This window comes from Gossypium arboreum, chromosome 5 (assembly GCF_025698485.1).
Source record: "Gossypium arboreum isolate Shixiya-1 chromosome 5, ASM2569848v2, whole genome shotgun sequence".
NCBI lineage: Eukaryota > Viridiplantae > Streptophyta > Magnoliopsida > Malvales > Malvaceae > Gossypium > Gossypium arboreum.
Genome location: NC_069074.1, coordinates 26,487,973 through 26,508,925, shown reverse-complemented (window position 1 = coordinate 26,508,925; position 20,953 = coordinate 26,487,973). Strand labels below are relative to the sequence as shown.

At 32.5% G+C, this 20,953-nt stretch overlaps 1 protein-coding gene across 1 annotated transcript; it reads left to right on the top strand.

Moving 5' to 3' along the window:
• The first annotated feature begins 3,887 nt into the window (after positions 1-3,887).
• LOC108484748 (uncharacterized) lies at positions 3,888-6,770 on the top strand. The gene is made up of 6 exons (XM_017788651.2): positions 3,888-4,559; positions 4,636-4,759; positions 4,863-4,986; positions 5,302-5,338; positions 5,433-5,658; positions 6,370-6,770. The coding sequence occupies exons 1-6, from the start codon at positions 4,371-4,373 to the stop codon at positions 6,441-6,443; spliced, it is 774 nt and encodes a 257-aa protein (XP_017644140.1). The 5' UTR covers positions 3,888-4,370; the 3' UTR covers positions 6,444-6,770.
• Positions 6,771-20,953: the final 14,183 nt, after the last annotated feature.

Genomic DNA, 20,953 nt, shown 5'->3' with positions numbered 1-20,953 from the left:
ATTTGGGTGAGTTAGACTAAACTCGAACTCGAGCTCAAATCTAAAATTTGTTTTAGAATCAGTCCTCTAAATAGTAGTGCCAAGACTTTGAAAAAAAGAATAATAGTAAAAAACTATGGGTTAACCAATCACAACAAACAATGATTAGTTATATTGGCTGTACAAGGAATTGATGGTATGATAGATAGGGGTGTAAATAAGCCGAGTCACACTCAAATATTGGCAAGCACGAGTTCAATATCTCGTTTCAAAATTCGAGCCCGATTGAACATCAAAATTTAGGCTCGAGCTCGATTAAGTTTGTCTATCAATTTTTGTACGTAAGCTTGAATTCAAGCTTGATTAAGCATGTTTGTATATGAGACAGAGCTGATTTTGCTTTCTAGTTGCAATTGGAGCTGACTAACTACAAGAGTAAAAATTCAAGATGGAAATAAAAGTTGGTTACATAGTTTAAAAACTTACTACTTATGCAAAGCTTTGTCTAGAGTGTAATCCACGATCAATCTACTACAAGATGTGATTAAGTTCACTAAGTTACAATCTGACTATTATACATTAATTAGATCATTCGCCCCACTAAAACTTTCTCTTGGAAGTTTAGTTACAAATTAAACAGAAAAAATATTTTATTTATAGCAAATCTATACCAAAATAAGTTACTCATAACGAACAAGATAAATGTTGTCAATCTCATATCTAAACAAGAAACAAGCTTAAAAATTCAACTGGTGTGAATTTTAATCTCCTTGAATTGTGATTGTGTATATCTTCAATATGGAATAAAATAGCACAGATTTTCTAGGAATAATCTTTTAAAGAAAATGGATATTTTCAATTAAAGAAATTCAATCACATCGAAAGTCTTCAAAAAGCTCTTACTTGACTTGATTTCCTTCATATTCCAATACAATAAATGAACAAATTGCGGTGGAAAATCCTTCAAGATATGTATTAAACAGTGCAAGGTTTTTGGATTAAAAGAATGCCAACATATATGGCAAGTTGTACAACAAGCTAGATGCAAGTTAAGTTGCAACAAGAAAGTGTAATTGGCATTAACAATATATAAGCTTGAACTCGTTCGTAATTAAACTTTTTGTATATAATAAGGATAAAGTTATAATTTCATGATATAGAAATATATTCAAATGAAAAGTTTGATTCAATTCAAATTTATAGTAGTCAAATTCGGTTTGACAAATAGCTCGAGCTACTCAAACTTGAGCTAGACTCAATAATTATTGTTGACACATGGCAACAACTTCAGGTATCGTTTCATTGCCTTGTTTATTTTAAGAGTTGACAAATTTAGAATAAAAGTATTGGACTATATGTTGTGGAATTATTTGGACGAATTAAAGCTTAAAACATGAAGACAAATTGCCTTGAAATTGAAGACTTGAAAATTAATTTCTTTCGGATTAATTCAAGTTACTTGTGGAACAATTAAAAACATTTTGTATAGTTGAAGACTTTAGATTACACCGGGACCTTTATGGAATTATTATCTTATGCCGATTTTTAGCTTTACTTTATCGAAAAGTGATTAGATTAAAACTCTTATATAAAAAAAAATTAAGCTTTGTGTAGGTTAAAATAGACTGAGAGATTAAGAGAGCACAAATTTGTTCAAGTTAGGAACGTTTTTATGTGTGCATTGTTTCTGTAAATAATTAAGAGAGTCTCTTAAGTTGTAAAACTAAGCTTTCAAGAGGTATGCTTAGTAGGAGAGTGATCTATTCTTGTATAATGGTGAGGCCACTAAATTAGTGAGTGTTAGACTAGTGTTAGGACTTAAATTATTAGTTGTACTATGAGAAAGACAGTGGATCATTGCTCTGGATAAGGCCTCGTGGATAAATTGAGGTTGAACTGCGTAAACAATCTTGGTATTCTTTATTGTTTTCTCACTTTTGGTTTCGTGGTTGAAATTGTGGCCACAGTTCCAAGCACTATTGTATCCACAATTTATGTTTTTCAAAGCAAGTACCCCTTGTTTGTACAACTACCAAAATTAATTTAAGTTTTTCTTGAATTGAATTTTAGGACAAAGTCAGAAAATTACTTTAAAAGAATCAGAGATAAGCCATAAATTATAAATTATTGGAGGGGGGCAAAATATAATAAATCTACCATTTTTGAGAGGCCAAGGCCACAGCCTCCCCCTTTATCTTTGTCCTCCTCGAAGTTGAATATATTACGAAAATGAATATCTCATTTACATACGAATGTTTCATACTATTACTGTGTTAAAATCAATTATTAACAAATTAGTATAGAATTAATAGAGCCGATAAATTTTTTTATTTTAAAAATAGTTATAATTAATGATCCTTCAACCTTAAATCTTGAAATTTCGTTTTAAAATAAATGCAATTAGATCAAATCCTCATTTTATTAACCTTATTTAATTTTTGTTTAACATTAAAATCAATATTTAAGTTAAAAGCATATTTTCATTGAATCAATCAATTTGTCTAATTTTACCATTTCAATGCAGATTTCATCGAATCAATTTATCTAACTATCAATAATAATAAAAAATCAATTGTCCAACATCAACAAAATCTGCATTATTCTTCTTAAAAGAAAGCGTATTATGATTTATGAGATGCAAATTTGCAATTTTTCAATATAATTATTAAATTATTTATAAATTTATTATACACTTCAACATCTACAAGTTACAGGACAGACCGCAAACATTTAAAACCATCGATTGGGTTTCGTTGATGGGTCTAGTTTTGAATATTTTCCTCTATTTTTATATTTGTATATTCATATCTGGTTGATATTTTATATGTACTTACTTTCTTTTGTGTCAAAGGAAGAAATCCAGCTCATTATTGTGAATGTGTGATAGGATCCAACGTGGGGAGACCTGCCAGTTCACCCATTTCTTTTTCTCATACTACAACAAATTCCATCTTCATATTTAACTCAAAAATTCCTTTACATTCCTATATTAATAATCAAAAACCGGTAATTAACCGATGATAGATGATTTAATTCTCGTATTGAATATGAAGTCAATTTAAAATTTTTTGGTAGTATCTACCTATCAATTAGAAGATTGGTTTTCCAAAAGCGTTGTGATGACTAAAACTCAGGGGCTGGCTGGGCTGGGTTTACAAAGAAGCCATAATATGACAAACATGCGATTTTCCAGTAGGGAATTGCGCGTGGAACATGATAATGCTCTTCCATTAACAACTAATCCCCAATCTTTGTTTATTACGATTTGAGGAGATGAAAATGCTAGTTGAGAAGCTTTTTGAGATTTTGTTTTCAACGCTGCCGCCCCATTTCCCTCTGGTTTGTGATCCTAACTGTTATATTCTGTGCTTATGATTAGTGGCGTTTATGAACATGGGTTCATGTGGGAATATGCATCCCTATACCGATAATATTAAGCACGATTTGGTACCAAAATTTATACATGTCATGATATAAATACAGAAATATATGTCCATAAATACATGACATTTAGTGAACAAGTCCTTTGAATGATGATTAAACAACTCTGCCAGTGCGTGCAAGTCTGGTTCTTTTATATACAATATTTATTTATTGATACAACTGGTTGTTTTATATTTTCTCAAGGAAATAGGGGCCCCTATCACTATTTTTATTACACTTTAAAATAAACTCATCTATAAGTAATCACCAATTTAATTTGTTCTATGTTTGGTCAAACACACCAAATCATATAGAATAATATATTTCTGTAAATCCCAATTTGTTGTTATTATTATTATTATTATTACTATCTGACAGGTTAACATTATGAAACTAAAAATCAAGATATATAGCCACAATGAAATTCACAATGAACAGTAAGGGACCAAGGGGTATTGATTGTGGAGTTGGGAGGGTATATTAATGCAGAGACAGTGAAGGACAGGCTTGAGTGCATACAGTCACGGAGCTGTCATTCTTATTTTACCAACCCAACTCTCTCCCTTTCCCCCACTTTCAACATCTCAAGTAGGACTATAGACAGCAAATTAACGTTAGCAGCTGTCTGGTCTCTCCTCTCTCTCTCTCTCTTTCTCTCTTACAGCAACCACAACAATCAACCAACCAACCAACCAACTTCCATAACATCTTTTAAAGTAAGCTTCATCCCATTCGCAGACCATCTTCAATGATTCATTTGTTGTGAGCTTATAGAGTGGGGGCGGCGCCTTTGGAAATGGATAAAGAGACAAGAATCGTAAAGCAAACATTAGCAAAAGTGATGAAGATCATCAACCGGAATTGCAGAAGCTTCAGCTTGTTACTACATCAATCTTGTCAACTGTAAATATAAATCCGATAAAGGAAAGTTACCCATTTGTTTTTGTTTTGCTTTGTTTAAAAAGGCAATGACGGCTGCTTATCCATCTTACCGATCACCATTCGGTGACACGACGTTGACGAAAGTGTTTGTTGGAGGATTGGCTTGGGAGACACCCACCGATGACATGCGTAGGTATTTTGAACAGTTTGGAGAGATTCTTGAAGCTGTTATCATCACTGATAAAATAACTGGGAAATCTAAAGGATATGGCTTTGTAAGTATCTTTTCTCTAATTAATTTCTTCTTATAATATATATGTATAGTTCATTAAGATCACTGCATTTCTGTAGGTTACTTTTCGTGATCCAGAATCAGCTAGGAAAGCTTGTGTTGATCCAAACCCTATAATCAATGGAAGAAGAGCAAATTGTAACATTGCGTCACTTGGAAGGCCTACACCTTCACCTCCACGAGGTTGATCAACTTTTCTTTTCTTTTTTTCTTTTTAAAGTATTTCCGCCAGAAACCTTTATTCGAAACATATAATGAATTGGATATGGTGAATTTATATATGCAGGAAGCATTCAAGGTAGCAATCCTTATCAGGTTGTTGGACAGCAAGGTGCACCATCTTATAGTGGAGTTGCAGCACCACTGCCACCACCTCCACCTCCGGCTCCGGTCTTTTATGCACCATACGGGTATGTACCACACATTGTTTTCATTCAAAGTGATCCATGCCTTCAACACATTTCTTTTTTTTTTCTTTTGCTTATAGATATGAATATTAATCAATTTGGCAAAACCGGTAAATTTTTCAGAAAGCATGGCTTTGCTTTGTAGGGCTCAAATGTGTATATCAAAATGGTCCCCCAAATGATGTTTAGATATATGAGTTTATACCAACAGGCCCATTTTTAGGCTTTTAATTAGTATGTTCAGATTTTATGCATTCTATAGTAATCTCATGCTTACCGGGTACTAATTAGAGTGTTTGATGAATTCTGTGTTTACAGGTACACAACTTACGGTCCTGAATATGGGTATCACCAAGTAAGTGATTATATTTGTTTTTTTTTTTTTTTTGTTCAATATTAAGTCAAATGGTTCATAAGCCAACAATGTTGATTGAATGGTCGCATTGCAGGCTGTCTATAATCCACAAATTCAGCAGCCACAATACTATCATCAACTTTATGGATCATCATCATCATCATCAATGGGCTCCCCATATTATTATGGGTATTGTCTGCAACCTCCAAGAGGGACATTTTCTGCACAACGCTTCCATGGACCTTCCTATCTTTACTATCCTACTCCAATGGAGGGGTCCTCCACCAATCCTCCTCCCCCACCCTTTCCCTCTTCCTCAGGTAAAATTTTTCTAATATTATCATCTACCATCGATATTTACCGTAATGATCACGGTAGCATTCGTTACATCCATGTGAATGAGCTGTATGTATTGTTGACTTATTGCCATTGCCCCAAATCATTGATCCATAGAAAGTCATGACAGAGGAGCTAGCATTGTGTAAACTAGTAGTGATTGCATGTGGTTTCAGTATCTGGGATGATGGTTGATTCAGATTCATGGAAAATATGGAGAGCCCCACTAAACATGTTATGCACTGTGTTTTTATTTTTTTATATGCAAATGTGGAGAGCCCCAAATTACCATCATTTTTCATCCTGCCATCGTATTCTCACCCACAAATGCAGATATAATAGATAAAGTATTATAGAGATAACTTTATCAAAAGATAGGTTGTATTTTTTCTTTTTAGTCAGAAAATGAGAAAAATAGTCTAAGAATATTAAATGAAAGAGTAAAATAGTTTTTTTAGTTAAAATTTTTATCCATTTATATTGTTAAAAACTGACATAACTGACAGATATACATGGCGTGCTATTTATACCGCATGTCAACTTACAATATTTAATTTTTAATAATAAAAATAGATAATTTTTTGTAAATAAAACGAAATGTATTCCAACTCTCAATCCAAGAAACTTTATTATACTTTTACCACATATAATATATATGATAACATTTTTTTCCATTTTACTAATTTTGGTTGCAGATTCTCAGACTCAACAACATACCACAACAGAAACAGAAGGTGGTGTCACTACATCTGAAAGTCCAAAACCCTAAAAAGATGTTGAAACTGTATAATCTTGAGGTTCTTCAAATCACCTTATTTCACTCTTATATTTCTCAACAATTCGGCCATAGGTGACACTGCAATGCCCCCTCTTTGCAGTAAAAAGAGCGCTAATCAACCACCCTAAGCAGATTTTTTTTCCCTCTTCTTTAATTCCCAAGAAAAAAAGGCCATTAATTCTTATATTTTTTTCCCAAAGTTCTCATTCTAAGTGATTCATTCATTAAGAGTTTAACACATCTTTTTACACAATTGTATGAACAGTAAAGGGAATTGGATTACCTCAATAATCATTTTTTGTTGTTGTTGATTAACAATTTAGCTCTCAACATGTTTTTTTTTTCGTTGATTTTAAAAATATTAGCTATATTTTGAGGGCTAATTAGGTATTAAATATTGAGTTAATGAATTATGTCATTATTTTGTTAAAGAATTAACAACAATTAAAGAACGAGTGATTGGAATGTCACAAATCGATAAACGTTTGTGATATTTTTATATTTTGTATGTTTATTTAATTCTTGTTGTTAGATAATAATATATTTTAACATTATAATTTGGGTAAATTACCATAATTAGTCATACAAGTATTAGGGTGTTCTTATTTAGTCACTTGAACAAAATTTTCAATTTAATCATTGTCCTTAAAGAAATTGTATATTTTGGTCATTTCGTCGTTGAATTCCTAATGGATGCTGGCGTGATCTTTTTTATATTGGCATAATAACAAATTCAGATATCAACATTTACATGCTATGTCAATTTGATCATGATTCTAAAAAACTCAACAAATTTAACCCTTAATATTTACATATTCTGTCAATTTAGTCATCATTCTAAAAAGAATTATAAAATATTTAAAAAGTTTATATAGAAAAGAAAAATACATAATAAAAAATTAAAATCCACGTCCAAATCAAGGTTTTCAGGATCAGATTGGTGGTCTAATTGGTCAAATTACCAATTTGTTGATTAGTCTAGTCTAGACAATTCGATTTATTAAAAATCATAAAAAATTAAAAAAAATATTAAAAATAAGTTCAACCTGTTTTTTAACTTGATTCAAGTGGTCTAGTTTAAAGTCTTTTTTTGGATTGATACCTTAACTAGTTTTCAGTCCATCTAATTCGATTTAGATAACCATGATGCAAATGAAATATGATGATAAGATTAAAATCAATTAATTTACACTATGTTTAGATTTATAATTGTGAAGGAAAAGGTTCTTTTACTTAACTTTCCCTTTAATTTGAGGTATACAAAAATTGAATATTTTGAGAGAAAGTAAGGGATAATCGCATTCCTTAATTTTTGCTTAAAAAGAAAAGGATCTTTCTTTCCTCAGCTTTGCTTTCTTTTCCTTTATATTACCTCAATCCAAACATAGAGTTATTGTAACTATAATGTGAGGTTGGCTAAATTAAGCTATATTGTTTTAGGTAATCATTTGATATCTAAGTTTGACATTTTTTTAATGTGATACTTATATCTTTTTTGTCCAATATGGTATTTGCATTTGACAAAAATTTGACATTTTGGTACCCAAAAGTAATGGTGTTAACTTTTTAGTTTTTAATTTGGATTTCAATGAAGATTTGATGAAAATTCACGATTAACTAATAATATTAGCAATTAACTTTCGTAAAATCAACCCTAAATCCAAAACAAGAATTGCAACCATCAAACTGTATATAACAAATGTAACACCCCTAACCCGTATCCAACGCCGGAATTGGGTTACGAAGCATTACCGAATAACATATATCATTTGCATACATTCATACATTCATAATCAAAATCCATTCATATCAATCACATTGTCCCTTGTAAGGTCCTACAAGACCTTAAAACATGCTTAGAAGTGATTCGGGACTAAACCGATAACATTCACAAACTTTGAGAAACTTGTAAAATTTTCTAACATTTAAGGGTCACACGTCCGTGTGAACAGGCCGTGTGCCTCACCCGGCTACCAAACACGCCCGTGTCACAGACCGTGTGAAAACAGGGCATACATACTGACTTGCACCACACGACCGTGAACACGCCCGTGTGCCAGGCCGTGTAAAATCTAATGGGGGTTACTGACTTGGATCACACCACTGACCACATGCCAATGTGCCAGCCCATGTGCCACACACGACCAATAGACACGCCCGTGTGTCTAGGTCGTGTCAAAACTGTAGGGTATACTGACTTTAATTCAAAAGGTACCCTAGGGGACACACAGCCGTGTAACATGATCGTGTGTCACACACGGCTGAGACCCATGCTTGTGTCTTTACCCATGTGGACAAAAATAGACTATTTGCAAAGCCAATTTGCCACCCTAACCACAAGCACACATAGCAACCAAAATAGCACCATTTCAATACATCTTTAAGCAACCACAAACATGCCAAATCATACTCATATCATGACATCTATTTATAACCATTCAACCACTCAATTCCATATTCAAAACATACCAAAACAATGTACCATAGTCATCAATTTGCATAACTTTGAAATGTACTTTCAATAATTTTCTATCATCTAAATAATGCCTCCCAAACATATCAATTCATCATATACAAAATATACCATAATATACCATTCCTCAAGCATTAATACACAAACTTACATCTATCCAAAATAGCCAACTCATAACCATACCAAAACAAGCCTACATATAAAGTATTATATACATCACATATATATATCTTACCAAACACAATTCAAGCCAACTTAAATGGCCATACACATCAACATTCACAAGTTAAATCTAATGGATATAATCACAACTCAAAACATATCAAATTAACACTAGCCTATACATGCCATATACCATATATACAAGGCTTCCAAAAATACCAACGAGATGATCGATAGTGTGAAGACTTTTTCTGACGATCCCAGAGTTCGAGCTAGCTTCGATGATCTATAAAAACATGGAAAGAACACACAAAGTAAGCTTTAAAAGCTTAGTAAGCCATACACAAATAAATCATTTTATGAATCAATATCATTACCATCAATTAAGCAAAATATGAATAAGCACAATTAAAAACACATTCAAGATCACAAACCTTTCTATTAATCAATTTATACATCTCAAACATACCAATTCATCAATTATCTTCTCTTCTCAAAGCTCATATGAATTTCGTACATACTTGAATCACTTAGCTCATTCACATATTCTTTCTCAACTTAACTTTGCCCGTTGAACCATTCGGAATCATTAAGGATATTCGAAAATCACATAAGCTCGTATAATGCCATATCCCAAATATGGTCTTACATGTTAACACATATCGATGCTACTGTCCCAGACAGGGTCTTACATGAAATCGATTAACGATGCCAATGTCTCAGACATGGTATTACACGTAATCTCAATACAATGCCAATGTCCCAAACATGGTCTTACATGTAATCACATCTCGATAGCCTAATGTCATAACATTCATATCCTATACTATTCTTAGGGTTCGTACGGGACTTTCAGATATCGTAACTTCATCAATTCATACTCGTACTTACTCGTTTGACATTCGTAGCAATTCAATGATAATAAAACATATATAATTCAATTCAAATACATTTATTTGCATATGAACTTACCTCGTAATCGGAATAGACGAATTGGATCGATTACTTGATAACTTTTGATTTTCCCCGATCCAAATCCGATTTCTTTCTTTCAGGATCTATATAAATTCAAAATTAACTCTTTTATTCCTCAATTCATTCAATTTCATCCAAAGCATACAATTTAGGGATTTTACACGCTAACCGCTATAATTTCACATTTTCTCAATTTAGTCTCTATTTCACAGAATCACAAATTACACAATTTCTTTCTAATTTCATACAAGCCAAATTTCATATAGCTTCATATCAATCCATATTTTCATTTATTTTACACATTTAGCCACACATTTTACACTTTTCACAAATTAGTCCTTTTTATGCAATTTCACTAAAAATTACTTTACAAAAGATGACAATCTATCAACAAATACTCATTTTCCATCATCAAACATTCAAGAACTCAAGCATTCATCAATGGAAATTTACAAAATCACCAAAAAATTCAGAAATTAGGGTACGAGCTCGCTAGTACTCAAAGCAACGATCACAAAAACATAAAAATCATCAAAAGCCGAGCAAAATACATACCTTAATTAAGCTTATCAATGGCCGAACCCTAGAAACATGAAAAATGGCTTCTTCCTGCTTTAATTTCGAATAAGTATGATGAAAGATGAAACAAAATTTGATTTTGTTTTAATTATAATAACTTAATAATCAAATTACCTTTTATCCATTAATTAAAACCACCAAAATTCATGATATAATGCCCATTAATGTCCATTAACATTATCAATGGGTTAATAACATCATAAGGACTTCATAAATAACAAACCATAGCAAATAAACACTTTTAAATTATAGCATGCCACTTTTATATTTTATGCGATTAAGTCATTTTTCTCAAATTGAGCTATTAAACGATAAAATTAGCTCACGAAATTTTTCACACATACATATTCACATGCTGTAAACACATATAATAATTTTAAAATAATTTTACGACCTCATATTTGTGATTCCAAAACCACTGTTCTGATTTAGCTAAAACAGGGCTATTACAATAAATTAAAAACAAAATTAAACAAATTCACATTTAACATTAAATCACCAAATTTCAAACTTAATAATATTAAAAATTGAATTTCATCAAATTAACCTCAAAATCTGAATTAAACATTAAAATTAATATTGATACCTTTAGTACTACAACAAAAGAAATTTATAAAGACATTTTCTTTTTAGCTTTAACAACGTTTATAATCAACACCAAAAGTTTAATAGCACAGACTTGAAGTGCCGCAAAAAACGATGCAAATTTCGGCTTTTTTACTCTGATGATATAAAAAACTAATTAAATACCAAAATTATATCCCCATGAAATTATTTACCAAAATGAGGTGAAATGAACGGTGCCGAGGGGTGGAGGGATTCTACTCAATCATACCTCCATTATTAGCCTATGATATGTTTAAAAATAATAATTTTTAATGATGGAGGGACATTATACGACGGTATCGATATATAAAACAAAATACGAGACAAAATATGGAAGAAAATAAGGGTAAAAATGGGTGGAGGATGCTAAACTGATGGCACCTCTTGTCCTTCCATTCTTCAGCACTGTTCATTTCACCCCATTTTGATAAATAATGCCATGGGGATACCATTTTGATATTTAATTAGTTTTTTGGTATTATTAGGGTAAAAAAGCCGCAAATATCTTAGTTGACAAATATCACTATGTTTTTATTTCAAAAAAAGACCATTCAAGAAACACATGGGTATTATCCAAGAACGGGTTTAATTCATTTATATTTTATATAGACAACTATATTCTTCAAAATTCTTCTATCATGTACATATGTGCATTCAAATTTAACAAAAGTTAAGCTTGGGTACTACTTTGGTTAACTATAACAAAATATAAGCACTTAATTGGCGAAAAAGAAAAAACCCAGGTACCATGCTGAACTTTCAATTCAAACTCAATTTTCATTTGGTAGATTAACCCTTTATTTTTACTTAATATTGAAACAAATAAGTGGGTTAGAGGGTGAAGACTATTCACTTGGGTAGAGAGTAGTACAATGATGTTTGGATGTTGGTGGAGAGCCATAAGAAGGTCAATTAGAAGTATGGTTTGGACAAGTGTGTACACAGTCTTGACGATGGTTGACATAATGATATTTAAGAAGTTCCTACAACTCTTACGAGGCAAAGTGTTTATTGAAAATTGAGAGTTTGCCGCGCGTATGCTTGAGAGTTCATGTGTAGGATACAAAAGAGATGGGTTGTCCCTTGATGAGATGTTGGTGCGTTGCAAGATATATATAGTGAGAGAGGTTCTCCCAATGAGATGTAACTATATAACAATATTTGATACACATCATCTTAAAAGTTTAAAAGTAAATCCACTAATATTCATTTAAGATAATGCACTATTATTTAGTTCACTAACAGCGCATAAAATTATATGAGTTATCCTTTAATATATAGATGGTGGAGTTTTTTTTAACTCTACAAGTGAATAAAAGATCTCTATGTGTCTCATATATATTTTTATTCTTTAAAATATCAATTAAGGCCATTTGTCATGCAACATCCCAAATTTTTTATTGGACATGTGGTGTAATGTCGGTATTGAATAAGTTAATTTACATGAAAATTTGGTAAATAAGTTAAAAAAAAAGGAATATTTTGAAAATAAAGTGATTTAGATATGTGAATTTCTAAAAAGAATTTTAGAAGTGAAAACACGAGGAAAGGACCAAATAAAAAATTTTAAAAAGTTTGAGAGTTAAATTGTAATTTTGACAAAATAAAAAAGTGAGTTACTAGTTATAGATTGACATAAATATAAGTTGGAATACATATTTGCATGATGAAAATCATTTTTGGAATTAAATTGAAAAAATTGAAAAGTAAAAGGATTAAATTGTAAATTTCTAAATTTTACTGAGAAAATAGTAGAAGCACAATTTTTATCATATTAATGTTTTTATTATGAGCTTCAACAGAAAGATTTTCAATTTAGTATACCCCGACCACTTATTTCTTTATGTTTTTTTTTTTTTACTTTATTCAAATTGGATTGTTGTCAAAGACAAACAAAGCAGCAACAACAATTTTAAAATTACAGCAAAGAAAATTAAAACACGTTCCATCTCTAATAAACCTGTTAATACAACAAACAAAATCTCACCACCAAGCTTTAAACATTTTCACCCTATTACAACCTGCAATCACCAAGGAAAATGCCATTTCGTTACTTTTCTTTTCTGCCAATAAGAATACAATAGTTCCAGCCTTTGACATATCATTTTCAATACCTACAAAAATTGCTTGAAGAGACCAAAGTCTCATTACCTTGTTAGCACGCCAAGAAAACACCACCAATGAACCAAGTTCAATAAATAAAGAATCATCAATCTTCCATTTCATAGCTAAAAATACTTCCAGAGCAACCTTCACAGCACCAATTTCAGCCACATCGGCATCATATGTTGCTATTGAACCAAAAAACAATGCTCTTGCTACACCCTCATTATCTCTCAAAACACCTCCACATCCTACTCTATCTTCTTTTGCAATCCTACACACATTAAACTTTAACCAACCATGTGGAAGGGGCGCCAAAATGGAACAGCAGGGTTGGATTTAAAAGAATCAACCCTGCACCTTTGTGGACAAATTCACCAAAAATTCTCCTGCAACCTAACTTCATCATAAACTGCTCTAATCCACAACAGCGCCCTCATCTTTAATTGAAAAATAAAAAATTCCATATATACTCTCCTTCTTTCAAAAACCAACCCATTTCTTGCTAACCAAACTTTCCAACAAGCTGCTGAAATTGATATTGGCCAAAAACTTTTCCTCATTTCGGCCATTTTCACGTTAATGGATAAAGCGAAAAAGTCCTCAAAACCTTCAACCTGCTTCCAAACCACTTCCCACCAATTGAAAATTTTAATCCAAAAGCCTTCAATAAATTTGCATTGAAAGAACAAGTGGGATGTGCTCTCCAGCTCTCTTTCGCACCTTGTACAGCTTATCGATATATTTTGGAGATTCACCCCTCTTTTAACTAGGAATTCCTTAGAAGGAATTCTGTCGATAGGGAGCATCTAAAGGAAACTTCGTACTCTAGGTGGTACCTTAAGTTTCTATAATTTATCGCAAGCAAAATTAATATTCGCCCCACCATCTAATATCAATAATTCAGAGCATTTTTAATAGAAAACTCCCTGTATCTATCATTAGCCCAACACAACTTATCCTCTATATCCGAAACCAACACTGTGGCACTCACCCTCTCCGCCAATTCTCTGCACATCTCTTCCTCCCTACCCAACAACGATCTAGTAAAGAATTCATTCCAATTATCTCTACAATACCTAGAAAATCTCAAAACATTAGCTATCGAACTTTCCTTTTGCCTAGCAAGACGAAATAACCTTGGAAACTCTTGCTTTAATGGCCGATTACCACACCAAATGTCCAGCCAAAACAATGTCGTCCTACCATTCCCAATCCGTCAATAGAACCAGTCTATCCCCACCCATTTAGACACTACATCGTCTTTAGAGTTTTCAACAATACCTCTTCACACTGCTGACATATCTTTTTGATGTGTCGACTTAAAACGCCACATTTGCACATTCAACCTGTATTTTTTTAAAATAACCTTTTGCCATAATGCTTCTTTTTCAATCGTAAATTTCTAGCTCCATTTAGCCAATAAAACTTTGCTTTTTATTCCTAAATTTACCACTTTCGCTCTGTCCTTCACCTTAGGCTTACAAAAAGTATTCTAACTAATCTTAGCCATTTTCTTTTTCCCTTCCATATTCCCCCAAAGAAAATTCCTTCTAATCTTGTCGATCTTTTTTATAACTGTCACAGGATCTTGAAACAAAGACATAAAGTAAATCAACAAAGAAGAAAAAACAACATTGATAAGTACAACTTTTCCAGCCCAAGATAGCGTACGACACTTCCAACCTGATAATCTCTTTCTTACTCTATCAACAATCGGCTCCCATGTGGCAATTCTCTTCGGGTTCACTCCTAACGGAATTTCTAAGTAATTGAAAGGCAAAGAACCAATCTTACATTTGCAAATAGCTGCCATTCTAAATAATGTTTCTTCTTTCACACCGAAACCCACTAAGCAAGATTTTTTTGAAATTAATACTAACACCCGAAAAGAGCTCAAAACACCTTAGAATGTACTTCGCATTGCTTACCTCTTTTTCATTAGCTCTCAAGAATAGAATTGTGTCATTTGAAAATTGTAGATGAGAAAAAATTAGACAGGAATAACATCTTTAAAGTCTTCGATTAAACCCAACTCCACAGCTTTATCCAACGACAAATGAAGGACTTCCGTCACTAAAATGAATAAGAATGGAGATAGTGGATCTCCCTATCGAAGGCCTTTTACGAAATCTGAATTCATTAGACGTCGATCTATTAATGATAACTGCTGCTCGCGTCGTAGATATGCATTCCATCATCCAACCTCTTTATTTTTCACCAAACCCCATCTTGAATAACACCAACTCTAGAAAATCCCACCGAGCGTAGTCATAAGCTTTAGAAAAATCTAATTTAAAAATCAGATTACCCCTACATCCATCTTTTTTCTTAACTGAATGAATTAATTTATATGCTATTAACACTCTATCAAAAATCTGTCTACCTTTGATAAAGGTACATTGTGTGTCACTTACCATATCTCCGACCATCTCCCTTAACCTTTGAGACAACACTTTTGACACTATCTTGTACAAAGACCTCACCAAACAAATTGGCCTAAAATCTACTATTTCATTAGAATTTTCCACCTTTGGAATAAGTGTGATAAATGATGAGTTGATGCTTTTCTCAAGCTTTCCGGATATAAAAAAAAATCAAACATCAATCTAAACAAATCGTTCTTCACAATCTCCCAACATTTTCTAAAAAAACACAAATTAAAACCATCCAGACCAGGCGCTTTAGATTCATTACAACTCCAAACTGCCTCTTTGCTTTCTTCCATCGAGAACGGTTCCTCCAATTTCATCGACCTTTCCTTGTTAAGCTTTCTAAATTTCAAATCTAATTCCATTTTCCATCTTCTTGCTGGGCAATCAAAATGGTTTTTGAAAAAATTGAACAGCCCCTCTTTTGTCTCCTTAGGTTCCTTGAACCAATGACCCCCGATTTTTCTTTTAGCTTTGATTTTAACAGCTTTATGGAAAAAAAACACTGTTGGCATCCCTTTCCCTTAACCATGTCATCCTTGATTTCTGTCGCCAAATAGATTCTTTAAATTTTAACCATGTCATCCTTGATTTCTGCCGCCAAATAGATTCTTTAAATTTTAACACTTCTCAAAGCTTGATGTTCAATTGTTTTAACTCATTTATTTCTAACACGGCCAACTTTCTTTGTTCGCTTGCTTCATCTATCTCCTTTATCCTATCTTTACTTTCAATAATTCTTTTTTCCAAAATATTTCCATCATCAACATTCCATTTCTTAAGAGCTCCCTTCAGTTTACACAATTTAACTACCATTTTTACTCTTAAACAACCTATTTCCAACCATTCCCTTTCAATTAATCTCATACATTCTTCTTTTTTAAACCATGCATTAACGAACTTGAAAGGTCTTGACCCCTAGTCGATAGATTCATTAACCAACAAGACTGAAATATGATCTAATATCGATTTGTTAAAACCCTGCTATTGTAAGTCCTTCAAATGAACCAACTAATCTTCCTCAATTAAAAATATGTCCAATCTGCTACGTTTGCTATCCGGACCAATCCAAGTGAAATTTTTTCCCAATAACGGCAAATCAACCAAATTGCATCTATTAATAAACTCTCCAAACTCCTTTGCACCATTCTCAATGCCCGAACAATTTATACATTCACTTCTATTTCTCACCACATTAAAATCCTCACCAATTATCCATGCTCTACTAAATTGATTTCTCAATCCGTTTATCTCTTCCCACAGGATTTTTTTATCTGAAAGGTTGTTGGGAGCATATACGTTAATCAGAACAACCTCCTTCCCTTCAAGCACCCATTTACCTTCAACTACAATGAACCTCTTCCCATAAAACTTTACATCGACTGAAAACCTGCCCTTATCCCAAATAGTTAATAAACTATCTGATCTTTCAATAGCAGCAGCAAATTTAAAATCAAAATAGTCATCACCCCAAATATTTCTAACTAAATCTACTGACATCGTTTCTAACTTAGTTTCTTGAAGGAAACATACATTAGCCCTAGTTTTTCTCACTAATCTATTGACAACCTCAATTTTAGTTACCGAACTCAGCCCTCTAATGTTCCATGTGACAATTCGTATATTTCCGACCAAATTGAACAATTAAAAAGAAAACCATAAAAACAAACACTCACCAGAATCTTGAAAACCCCCAGCCCTCTACCTTTGCATGCTCCCTATTACTTTCCATCAATTCTCATTAATTCTTCCATAATTATCTCTTTGTCACCTTGCACACTAAAACCCAGCCTTCTCCCTACCTCCCACGTCTTCTTCGCTTCTCTTAGGATAAATTTCCTTCTGTTGCTGATGTCTAAATCCGATAACGACAAATTTTCTATGCTTTCGTCAATCTAGAAACCCCCTTTCCTTTCTCTTTTCTTGCTCCCCTGTCCCTCTTTTGCTTCTCCTTTGTTATGAATATTATATCCTGAATTTCTCACATAGATCTAATATTCTTATTCAACACTTTCTTATTTCTTTGTTCTGTCTAATTTGGAAAATTTCCTCTTCAATTTCAGATGCTGTAACTCGATCTTTTTTATTCTCTATATCTGATAAACGAGATGAAATTTGATTTAACATTGGGTTCTCTTCATTGTCTGAACACTGCATAACATTCTCATTAAAGCCCACTTCAATACCCTCCGAAATTTGAGTCTCCATCCCATTATTCTGTTCCAAGCCTACTTCATTACCCTCTGAAATTTGGATTTCCATCCCATTATTCTATTCCAAACCCAATTCCAAGCCCATATTATTTAAAACTTCAGGACCCCGGACAGGTAAATCAACATTTACCTCCCCTCCAACAGGAACACTCATCATGTTACAAAAAGAATTAGTATCCACAATAAATGCCTCAGCCGACATACCATGCACCACATTATCATTTCCTTCATTCTCAAGGCATGTTGCAGTAACTCCTTCAACCCCATCTTTTCATCTTCCTTCCGGCGATAATTCCAGCTCCGATTTGTTCGTCAATTCCATTTCCGATGATGCTTCATCTTCTTTCACCATTTAATCCTCAGTTCTTTTATGATTTTCATTTGTTTTTCTCCACCAAACCTTTTTTTTATACGGATTAGAAATGTCTCATTGCCAACCTCCAACCTTATCAATTCTTTGAGTTTATGAACTTGCTTTGTTAAGATCAAAATATCCATCTTCTCAAAGTTGTTAGCCATTGTTAGATTTTCACCCATAGCAATTATTTCTCCCAAAAAATCAACCACTCTCTTAAACATTTGGTAGTTCCAGCAATGAAGAGGAATCCCTGCAATTTCGATCCAAGCTGCCATTTCCATTACTTTAAATTTTTCTAACCATAGCTTTATATTGATGAAAAATTCTTTCAGATATGCCCAGTCTCTTTGTTTTAAGATCTCCAAAAGCTCATCATTAGGGACCTTGATTAGAAAGTATCTACCCTGAATTTTCTTGACATCCAATTCTCCAAAACCTAAACTAGCAATTCTTTCTAACAAGCTATTTGAGTTGCAGAAAGACGCCATCTACCCTACCAAGCAATGCTGTAGCTTCCATAGTTGTTCATTCTCAATATTGAATTCAACAACTTTTAATTTGTTCATCACATTGCCATATGATTTATCCCATGCCTCTTCCTGATATTCTGTCCTTTTTGACTGCATCACCTCCATTTGGCTTAAATCTTCTTTATCCTATACTTTTTTCCATATTTTTCTTTTGCCACTGAATCTGGCCATCTTCACCCAGATCTTTTTTCCTAAAATCACAAAGCCATTGAACCTAGAAATTGCCCTTTGAGTATCATCCATATTAGCAAACCTAAGAACTATAAACCTCTTACCTTCCATGCTTCTCTTAACTGGAATAAATGTATCCAATACATTCCTATGAAATCAGAATAGCGCCCATAATCCTTTCCAATGCATGCTGTCCAAAATATTGTATACGAATACCGTTCTTAGATTATTTCCCATTTTTCGATCACCCATAGTAAGATAATGTAGTTATCTTTTAAATGGTCAAAGGAAATTTTAGTTCATAATAGGGTTTATTTCTTTATGTATTTTATATTTTTTTTCTCATTTATTCTTTTCTTTTCCCTCCCTCTCATGTCTTTTTTCCTTCGATCCATTTTTTTGTTTATTTTTTCATTTTTCATTCTCTACTCTCTCTCTCCCTTCCTCCTCTTCTTCTAACCAAACACTTACAAACCCTAGTCTACACCTCTATCTAAGCTCTAGTGTTATTGCTTGGTCAAAATAAAGCCACTACTTATAATCTTCTTTTCTCCCCTTTTTGTACTTCTTTCTTCTTCTTTTTTCCTTCAAAATCCCTAAATGAAAACTAGCCCAGTTTTTTTTTAAAAGTTTTTGGCACCAACACTTTGTGCTAGAGCTGTTACCAATATAGTCACTTCTCCACTCTCTAAGGCTATCAAATACTCCTTTTTTTGCTCTCTCTCTTTGCTTTTTCTTTCTTTCTTTCTTTTTTCTAAAAGCACTTAAGCAATCAACCAAAGTTCGGTTTGGCGAGCTTTAAGCGTCAATTTGAGTATTGGAAAAGTCAAAAGTTGATCACTAATGTTTGAAGCGACATAGCTCGAAACCAAAACCAATAAGACAATGGTAGAGGATATCTAAGGCTTGCAAAGTTTGAAGCTTTGTCTAGATATTTGTGTGTGTGTTTTGAGAAATCTAGACTAGTGAAAGAAAAAAGAGGAGATAAAGGATTTTCTTTCAACAATGGTATTAAAGGCCGAATAAGGCATAAGAGTAGTTGGTTGCAACTTGGAAGTAGGGGCCAGCTAAGGTTTTTATCATGTGAGAGAAGAGAAGATTTTTGAGAGGATGAGAAGAAATAATTTGTTTTTAAAAAAGATTTTTTTTAGGTTTTGACTTTTGGTTTCTAAATTAATTAGTAAAAATATTTTAGGGTTTTAATTCCATTTATTCTGATTTATAATTTAAAAAAATATAATTTAAATATTTGGCAATGACATGACATCTACGTAGGAGCTTAACGCTTTAGAACTTGCCACGTACACTTTCCATCAGGCCCTTAACGATGTGTAATGGAACATTGACTAATTTGTTACAAAACAATAATGTTAGTGACCAAAATGTTACAAATTAAAGTTTAATTACTAAGAGATAAACTTAACAAAACATAAGTGATTATTTTTATAGTTTACCCTTTTTCATTTATAAAAAGACCTCATTTAAAATATCTCATAAGTTCTTATGCTCTTTACAATTTTGAAATATAGTCCTTGTACTTTTATTTTTATGAATTTAGTCTCTACTCTTTAGACTTTAAAATTTAGGTCCAATTGTTAACACCATTAAATTTAAAAAATTATTGGTGCGATATTTTGACATAAAAAACTCACTTACTAGCCATGTAGCTAAAAATATGACGTTATAATGAATCTGAATTTAACAAAGTAATATTAATGGTATTAACAATTAGAATTAAATTTTAAAATTTTAAAAATAAAGAGACTAAATTTCAAATTTATAAAAATAAAGGGACTAAATATTAAATTTATGAAACATACAGGGACCTATGGAATCTTTTAACAAAACTCATAAGCATGTGTTTTAATCTTTGTTTTCCCTCTTAAATCCAACGGTCCC